At 46.2% G+C, this 10,921-nt stretch overlaps 1 protein-coding gene across 1 annotated transcript; it reads left to right on the top strand.

Moving 5' to 3' along the window:
- Positions 1–6,647: 6,647 nt before the first annotated feature.
- LOC138360051 (uncharacterized) lies at positions 6,648–7,634 on the top strand. Its single transcript, XM_069319986.1, has 2 exons — positions 6,648–7,149; positions 7,192–7,634. Exons 1-2 carry the CDS (start codon positions 6,648–6,650, stop codon positions 7,632–7,634), a joined length of 945 nt encoding a protein of 314 aa, XP_069176087.1.
- Positions 7,635–10,921: the final 3,287 nt, after the last annotated feature.

The following is a 10,921-nucleotide window of genomic DNA, read 5'->3' as shown; positions in this document are numbered from 1 at the left end:
CACAACTGTAAGACAGCTATGACAACTGTACTGCTGACACACCTGTAAGACAACTATATCAACTGTACTGCTGACACACCTGTAAGACAGCTATGACAACTGTACTGCTGACACACCTGTAAGACAGCTATGACAACTGTACTGCTGACACAACTGTAAGACAACTATGACAACTGTACTGCTGACACACCTGTACTGCTGACACACCTGTAAGACAGCTATGACAACTGTACTGCTGACACAACTGTAAGACAACTATGACAACTGTACTGCTGACACACCTGTAAGACAACTATATCAACTGTACTGCTGACACAAGTGTAAGACAGCTATGACAACTGTACTGCTGACACACCTGTAAGACAGCTATGACAACTGTACTGCTGACACAACTGTAAGACAACTATGACAACTGTACTGCTGACACACCTGTACTGCTGACACAACTGTACTGCTGACACAACTGTAAGACAACTATGACAACTGTTCTGCTGACACAACTGTAAGACAGAAATGACAACTGTACTGCTGACACAATTGTAAGACAGCTATGACAACTGTACTGCTGACACAACTGTACTGCTGACACAACTGTAAGACAACTATGACAACTGTACTGCTGACACAACTGTAAGACAACTATGACAACTGTACTGCTGAAACAACTGTAAGACAACTATGACAGCTGTACTGCTGACACAACTGTACTGCTGACACAACTGTAAGACAACTATGACAACTGTACTGCTGACACAACTGTAAGACAACTATGACAACTGTACTGCTGACACAACTGTAAGACAACTATGACAACTGTACTGCTGACACAACTGTAAGACAGAAATGACAACTGTACTGCTGACACAACTGTACTGCTGACACAACTGTAAGACAACTATGACAACTGTCTGCTGACACAACTGTAAGACAACTATGACAACTGTACTGCTGACACAACTGTAAGACAGACATGACAACTGTACTGCTGACACAACTGTAAGACAGACATGACAACTGTACTGCTGACACAACTGTACTGCTGACACAACTGTAAGACAACTATAACAACTGTACTGCTGACACAACTGTACTGCTGACACAACTGTAAGACAACTATGACAACTGTACTGCTGACACAACTGTAAGACAGACATGACAACTGTGCTGCTGACACAACTGTACTGCTGACACAACTGTAAGACAGAAATGACAACTGTACTGCTGACACAACTGTAAGACAGACATGACAGCTATACTGCTGACACAACTGAAAGACATGACAGCTGTACTGCTGACACAACTGTAAGACAGACATGACAACTGTACTGCTGACACAACTGTAAGACAGACATGACAACTGTACTGCTGACACAACTGTAAGACAGGCATGACAACTGTACTGCTGACACAACTGTTAGACAGACATGACAACTGTACTGCTGACACAACTGTAAGACAGACATGACAACTGTACTGCTGACACAACTGTAAGACAGACATGACAGCTGTACTGCTGACACAACTGTACGACAGATATGACAGCTGTACTGCTGACACAACTGTAAGACATGACAGCTGTACTGCTGACACAACTGAAAGACATGACAGCTGTACTGCTGACACAACTGTAAGACAGCTATGACAACTGTAAGACAGCCATGACAACTGTAAGACAGCCATGACAACTGTACTGCTGACACAACTATAAGATAACTATGACAACTGTACTGCTGACACAACTGTAAGACAACTATGACAACTGTAAGACAGCCATGACAACTGTAAGACAGCCATGACAACTGTACTGCTGACACAACTGTAAGACAGCCATGACAACTGTACTGCTGACACAACTGTAAGACAACTATGACAACTGTAAGACAGCCATGACAACTGTAAGACAGCCATGACAACTGTACTGCTGACACAATTATAAGATAACTATGACAACTGTACTGCTGACACAACTGTAAGACAGCCATGACAACTGTACTGCTGACACAACTGTAAGACAACTATGACAACTGTAAGACAGCTATGACAACTGTAAGACAGCCATGACAACTGTAAGACAGCCATGACAACTGTACTGCTGACACAACTGTAAGATAACTATGACAACTGTACTGCTGACACAACTGTAAGATAACTATGACAACTGTACTGCTGACACAACTGTAAGACATGACAACTGTACTGCTGACACAACTGTAAGACAACTATGACAATGTACTGCTGACACAACTGTAAGATAACTATGACAACTGTACTGCTGACACAACTGTAAGACAACTATGACAACTGTACTGCTGAGACAACTGTAAGACAACTATGACAATGTACTGGTGACACAACTGTATTGCTGACACATCTGTAAGACAACTATGACAACTGTACTGCTGACACAACTGTAAGACAACTATGACAATGTACTGGTGACACAACTGTATTGCTGACACATATGTAAGACAACTATGACAACTGTACTGCTGACACAACTGTAAGACAACTATGACAATGTACTGGTGACACAACTGTATTGCTGACACATCTGTAAGACAACTATGACAACTGTACTGCTGACACAACTGTAAGACAACTATGACAACTGTACTGCTGACACAACTGTACTGCTGACACAACTGTAAGACAACTATGACAGCTGTACTGCTGACACAACTGTAAGACAACTATGACAACTGTACTGCTGACACAACTGTAAGACAACTATGACAACTGTACTGCTGACACAACTGTAAGACAACTATGACAACTGTACTGCTGACACAACTGTAAGACAACTATGACAACTGTACTGCTGACACAACTGTAAGACAACTATGACAACTGTACTGCTGACACAACTGTAAGACAGAAATGACAACTGTACTGCTGACACAACTGTACTGCTGACACAACTGTAAGACAACTATGACAACTGTACTGCTGACACAACTGTACTGCTGACACAACTGTAAGACAACTATGACAACTGTACTGCTGACACAACTGTAAGACAGACATGACAACTGTACTGCTGACACAACTGTAAGACAGACATGACAACTGTACTGCTGACACAACTGTAAGACAACTATGACAACTGTACTGCTGACACAACTGTAAGACAACTATGACAACTGTACTGCTGACACAACTGTAAGACAGACATGACAACTGTACTGCTGACACAACTGTACTGCTGACACAACTGTAAGACAGAAATGACAACTGTACTGCTGACACAACTGAAAGACATGACAGCTGTACTGCTGACACAACTGTAAGACAGACATGACAGCTATACTGCTGACACAACTGAAAGACATGACAGCTGTACTGCTGACACAACTGTAAGACAGACATGACAACTGTACTGCTGACACAACTGTAAGACAGACATGACAACTGTACTGCTGACACAACTGTAAGACAGACATGACAACTGTACTGCTGACACAACTGTAAGACAGACATGACAACTGTACTGCTGACACAACTGTAAGACAGACATGACAGCTGTACTGCTGACACAACTGTACGACAGATATGACAGCTGTACTGCTGACACAACTGTAAGACAGACATGACAGCTGTACTGCTGACACAACTGAAAGACATGACAGCTGTACTGCTGACACAACTGTAAGACAGCTATGACAACTGTACTGCTGACACAACTGTAAGACAGACATGACAGCTGTACTGCTGACACAACTGAAAGACATGACAGCTGTACTGCTGACACAACTGTAAGACAGCTATGACAACTGTAAGACAGCCATGACAATTGTACTGCTGACACAACTATAACATAACTATGACAACTGTACTGCTGACACAACTGTAAGACAACTATGACAACTGTAAGACAGCCATGACAACTGTAAGACAGCCATGACAACTGTACTGCTGACACAACTGTAAGACAACTATGACAACTGTAAGACAGCCATGACAACTGTAAGACAGTTATGACAACTGTACTGCTGACACAACTATAAGATAACTATGACAACTGTACTGCTGACACAACTGTAAGACAGCCATGACAACTGTACTGCTGACACAACTGTAAGACAACTATGACAACTGTAAGACAGCTATGACAACTGTAAGACAGCCATGACAACTGTAAGACAGCCATGACAACTGTACTGCTGACACAACTGTAAGATAACTATGACAACTGTACTGCTGACACAACTGTAAGATAACTATGGCAACTGTACTGCTGACACAACTGTAAGATAACTATGACAACTGTACTGCTGACACAACTGTAAGACATGACAACTGTACTGCTGACACAACTGTAAGACAACTATGACAATGTACTGCTGACACAACTGTAAGATAACTATGACAACTGTACTGCTGACACAACTGTAAGACAACTATGACAACTGTACTGCTGAGGCAACTGTAAGACAACTATGACAATGTACTGGTGACACAACTGTATTGCTGACACATCTGTAAGACAACTATGACAACTGTACTGCTGACACAACTGTAAGACAACTATGACAATGTACTGGTGACACAACTGTATTGCTGACACATCTGTAAGACAACTATGACAACTTTACTGCTGACACAACTGTAAGACAGACATGACAACTGTACTGCTGACACAACTGTAAGACAGACATGACAACTGTACTGCTGACACAACTGTAAGACATGACAACTGTACTGCTGACACAACTGTAAGACAACTATGACAACTGTACAGCTGACAACTGTAAGACAGACATGACAACTGTACTGCTGACACAACTGTAAGACAACTATGACAACTGTACTGCTGACACAACTGTAAGACATGACAACTGTACTGCTGACACAACTGTAAGACATGACAACTGTACTGCTGACACAACTGTAAGACATGACAACTGTACTGCTGACACAACTGTAAGACAGGTATGACAACTGTTCTGCTGACACAACTGAAAGACATGACAACTGTACTGCTGACACAACTGTAAGACAGACATGACAACTGTACTGCTGACACAACTGTAAGACAGCCATGACAACTGTAAGGCTGACACAACTGTAAGACATGACAACTGTACTGCTGACTCAACTGTAAGACAACTATGCCAACTGTACTGCTGACACAACTGTACTGCTGACACAACTGTAAGACAGCCATGACAACTGTACTGCTGACACAACTGTAAGACAACTATACTGCTGACACAACTGTAAGACAACTATGACAACTGTACCGCTGACACAACTGTAAGACAACTATGACAACTGTACTGCTGACACAACTGTAAGACAACTATGACAACTGTACTGCTGACACAACTGTAAGACAGACATGACAACTATATTGCTGACACAACTGTAAGACAACTATGACAACTGTACTACTGACACAACTGTAAGACAGACATGACAACTATATTGCTGACACAACTGTAAGACAACTATGACAACTGTACTGCTGACACAACTGTAAGACAACTATGACAACTGTACTGCTGACACAACTGTAAGACAGACATGACAACTGTACTGCTGACACAACTGTAAGACAACTATGACAACTGTACTGCTGACACAACTGTAAGACAACTATGACAACTGTACTGCTGACACAACTGTAAGACAGACATGACAACTATATTGCTGACACAACTGTAAGACAACTATGACAACTGTATTGCTGACACAACTGTAAGACAACTATGACAACTGTACTACTGACACAACTGTACTGCTGACACAACTGTACTGCTGACACAACTGTACTGCTGACACAACTGTACTGCTGACACAACTGTAAGACAACTATGACAACTGTACAGCTGACAACTGTAAGACAGACATGACAACTGTACTGCTGACACAACTGTAAGACAGACATGACAACTGTACTGCTGACACAACTGTAAGACAGGTATGACAACTGTTCTGCTGACACAACTGTAAGACATGACAACTGTACTGCTGACACAACTGTAAGACAACTATGACAACTGTGCTGCTGACACAACTGTAAGACAACTATGACAACTGTACTGCTGACACAACTGTACTGCTGACACAACTGTAGACAGCCATGACAACTGTACTGCTGACACAACTGTACTGCTGACACAACTGTAGACAGCCATGACAACTGTACTGCTGACACAACTGTAAGACAATTATGACAACTTTACTGCTGACTCAACTGTAAGATAACTATGACAACTGTACTGCTGACACAACTGTAAGACAACTGTACTGCTGACACAACTGTAAGACAACTATGACAACTGTACTGCTGACACAACTGTAAGACAGACATGACAACTGTACTGCTGACACAACTGTAAGACAGACATGACAACTGTACTGCTGACACAACTGTAAGACAGACATGACAACTGTACTGCTGACACAACTGTAAGACAACTATGACAACTGTACTGCTGACACAACTGTAAGACAGACATGACAACTGTACTGCTGACACAACTGTAAGACAACTATGACAACTGTACTGCTGACACAACTGTAAGACAACTATGACAACTGTACTGCTGACACAACTGTAGGACAGACATGACAACTGTATTGCTGACACAACTGTAAGACATGACAACTGCAACATAGAACCAATTCAATTAAGAACCAGCTCAATGAAATGGGGCACATCTATGCAACGGCTAGTTAACAGCTGTACGACAACTGCGGCACTGCTGTACGACAACTGCGACACAGCTGTACGACAACTGCGGCACTGCTGTACGACAACTGCGACACAGCTGTACGACAACTGCGACACCGCTGTACGACAACTGCGACATAGCTGTACAACAACTGCGACACAGCTGTGCGACAACTGCGAAACAGCTGTGCGACAACTGCGACACAGCTGTGCGACAACTGCGACACAGCTGTGCGACAACTGCGATACAGCTGTGCGACAACTGCGACATAGCTGTACGACAACTGCGACACAGCTGTGCGACAACTGCGACACAGCTGTGCGACAACTGCGACATAGCTGTACGACAACTGCGACACAGCTGTGCGACAACTGCGACACAGCTGTGCGACAACTGCGACACAGCTGTACAACAACTGCGACACAGCTGTACGACAACTGCGACACAGCTGTGCGACAACTGCGACACAGCTGTGCGACAACTGCGACATAGCTGTACGACAACTGCGACACAGCTGTGCGACAACTGCGACATAGCTGTACGACAACTGCGACACAGCTGTGCGACAACTGCGACACAGCTGTACGACAACTGCGACACAGCTGTACGACAACTGCGACACAGCTGTACGACAACTGCGACACAGCTGTACGACAACTGCGACACAGCTGTACGACAACTGCGACACAGCTGTACGACAACTGCGACACAGCTGTACGACAACTGCGACACAGCTGTACGACAACTGCGACACAGCTGTACGACAACTGCGACATAGCTGTACGACAACTGCGACACAGCTGTGCGACAACTGCGACACAGCTGTGCGACAACTGCGACACAGCTGTGCGACAACTGCGACACAGCTGTACGACAACTGCGACACAGCTGTACGACAACTGCGACCTAGCTGTACGACAACTGCGACACAGCTGTACGACAACTGCACACAACTGACAAAACTGGAACTATTCAATAGCTCAATCTTGATAGAACTAATCAAGACTATATTTGAAAGTAGTTAACATTTTATGACCGACGATGACTGGGGGTAATTAGACGATCAGATGCCGGTGCTCAACTCACTAACTACCAATTATGGATTAACACAGCAACAAAAACAATAACAGCCAATTAAGATATCAAGGGATATTAAAAATCAAGAAAATACCAGACAATATAAAGATTAACAACCAATTATCGTAATTGGTTAATTACTCTCCAGGTGTGTCAGGACCCTCACCACACTCTGCAGGTGTGTCAGGACCCTCACCACACTCTCCAGGTGTGGTTAGGACTCTCACCACACTCTGCAGGTGTGTCAGGACCCTCACCACACTCTCCAGGTGTGTCAGGACCCTCACCACACTCTCCAGGTGTGGTTAGGACTCTCACCACACTCTGCAGGTGTGTCAGGACCCTTCACCACACTCTCCAGGTGTGTCAGGACCTTCACCACACTCTCCAGGTGTGTCAGGACCCTCACTACACTCTCCAGGTGTGTAAGGACCTCTCACCACACTCTGCAGGTGTGTCAGGACTCTCACCACACTCTCCAGGTGTGTCAGGACTCTCACCACTCTCTCCAGGTGTGTCAGGACTCTCACCACACTCTCCAGGTGTGTCAGGACCTCTCACCACACTCTCCAGGTGTGTCAGGACCTTCACCACACTCTCCAGGTGTGTCAGGACCTCTCACCACACTCTCCAGGTGTGTCAGGACCCCTCACTACACTCTCCAGGTTTGTCAGGACCTCTCACCACACTCTGCAGGTGTGTCAGGACTCTCACCACACTCTCCAGGTGTGTCACGACTCTCACCACACTCTCCAGGTGTGTCAGGACCTCTCACCACACTCTGCAGGTGTGTCAGAACCTTCACCACACTCTCCAGGTGTGTCAGGACCTCTCACCACACTCTCCAGGTGTGTCAGGACCCCTCACTACACTCTCCAGGTTTGTCAGGACCTCTCACCACACTCTGCAGGTGTGTCAGGACCTCTCACCACACTCTGCAGGTGTGTCAGGACCTTCACCACACTCTGCAGGTGTGTCAGAACCTTCACCACACTCTCCAGGTGTGTCAGGACCTCTCACCACACTCTCCAGGTGTGTCAGGACCCCTCACTACACTCTCCAGGTTTGTCAGGATCTCTCACCACACTCTGCAGGTGTGTCAGGACCTCTCACCACACTCTGCAGGTGTGTCAGGACCTTCACCACACTCTGCAGGTGTGTCAGGACCTCTCACCACACTCTGCAAGTGTGTCAGGACCTCTCACCACACTCTGCAGGTGTGTCAGGACCTTCACAACACTCTGCAGGTGTGTCAGGACCTTCACCACACTCTGCAGGTGTGTCAGGACCTCTCACCACACTCTGCAAGTGTGTCAGGATCTCTCACCACACTCTCCAGGTGTGTCAGGACCTTCACCACACTCTCCAGGTGTGTCAGGACCCCTCACCACACTCTGCAGGTGTGTCAGAACCTTCACCACACTCTCCAGGTGTGTCAGGACCCCACACCACACTCTCCAGGTGTGTCAGGACACTCACCACACTCTCCAGGTGTGTCAGGACCCTTCACCACACTCTCCAGGTGTGTCATGACCCTCACCACACTCTCCAGGTGTGTCAGGACCCCTCACCACACTCTCCAGGTGTGTCAGGACCCTTCACCACACTCTCCAGGTGTGTCAGGACACTCATTACACTCTCCAGGTGTGTCAGGACCCATCACCACACTCTCCAGGTGTGTCAGGACCCACACCACACTCTCCAGGTGTGTCAGGACACTCACCACACTCTCCAGGTGTGTCATGACCCATCACCACACTCTCCAGGTGTGTCAGGACCCCACACCACACTCTCCAGGTGTAGTCAAAACCCAAATGATCTGTACTTCAAATGCATTTCGAATAAAAACAAACAAAATAAGAATGATTTTTTATTTCTCCTGTTTATCCTTAATGTTCCAGGAGTGACAGTAGGAGGACGCTGAAGGGTCCAGACTAAGAGGAAGTTGAGCAAAAATAACGTCACTTTTGGCTGGTATGCGCGGCACTATGGCCAAATTTGGACGTAATTTGAAATGAAATCGACTCACAAAAGTGACGTTCTGTTCCGTTTTCTATTTGAGTTGTCCGGCGTACGCGCAGAGGTTATAAGAGGACACTTTAAATTAACGTTTTTCATAACCTTTTGAAACTTTATGAGAATTTCCTGCCCACCTAACCTATCAGAGGACCCTTAACTTACTGTTGTTGAAAAAAAAAATCCCAAATTTATATTCATTTTTTTTCATTTTCAAATTACGTCCAAATTCGGCCATACGGGTAAACGGCCAAAAGCGACGTTCTTTTTAGAGGACAGGTTCTAGAGTGAGTGTAGTCTCCGGGTGAAGATCCGCGGACCGCTAAGTCTTCATCATATACATTAACGCTCTTCTTTTTGCAGTAATTACTCATACAAAAAATGAGTTCTTAAGTAACAGTGAGAATATTTTCCCCACACTATCAGGAAATGTGGGAGGATTAGCGGTGTGGGGCGCGGGGGGGGGGGGGGGAGAAGGTGAAGGTAGTGGTGTTTGGGGTCCCCCATTAGGGTCACCTTCACCACGTTCAGACGCAGCAATTATATGCAAATGTGCGTATCTTTGGCTGGGAGGAGGGCGTCACTTGCTGTATATTGGCAGTGTCGTTATGGGGCCCCAGCCTTCATGGGGAGCCCTCCTCCCTCTCTCTCTCTCTGTCTCTCCCTCTCTCTCCCTCTCTCTCTCTCTCCCTCTCTCCCCTCTCTCTCTCTCTCTCCCCCCCTCTCTCTCTCTCTCTCCCCCCCTCTCTCTCTCTCTCTCTCTCTCCCTCTCTCTCTCTCTCTCTCTCTCTCCCTTCCTCTCTCTCTCTCTCTCTCACTCTCCCCCTCCTCTCTCTCCCCGCCTCTCTCTTTCCCCACCTCTCTCTCTCTCTCCCTCCTCTCTCTCTCTCCCCCCTCTCTCTCTCTCCCCCTCTCTCTCTCTCCCCCCTCTCCCTCTCTCTCCTCCCTCTCTCTCCTCCCCCTCTCTCCTCCCCCTCTCCCTCTCTCTCCTCCCCCTCTCCCTCTCTCTCCTCCTCTCTCTCTCCCCCCCCCTCTCTCTCTCCTCCCCCTCTCTCTCTCCTCCTCTCTCTCTCTCTCTCCCCCCCCCTCTCTCTCTCTCCCCCCCCTCTCTCTCTCCCCCTCTCTCTCTCTCCCCCCCTCTCTCTCTCTCA

The sequence above is a fragment of the Procambarus clarkii genome, chromosome 94 (genome assembly GCF_040958095.1).
Source record: "Procambarus clarkii isolate CNS0578487 chromosome 94, FALCON_Pclarkii_2.0, whole genome shotgun sequence".
Taxonomy (NCBI): Eukaryota; Metazoa; Arthropoda; class Malacostraca; order Decapoda; family Cambaridae; genus Procambarus; species Procambarus clarkii.
Note: the sequence above shows the minus strand (reverse complement) of the source record. Positions and strands in the feature narration are given on the sequence as shown.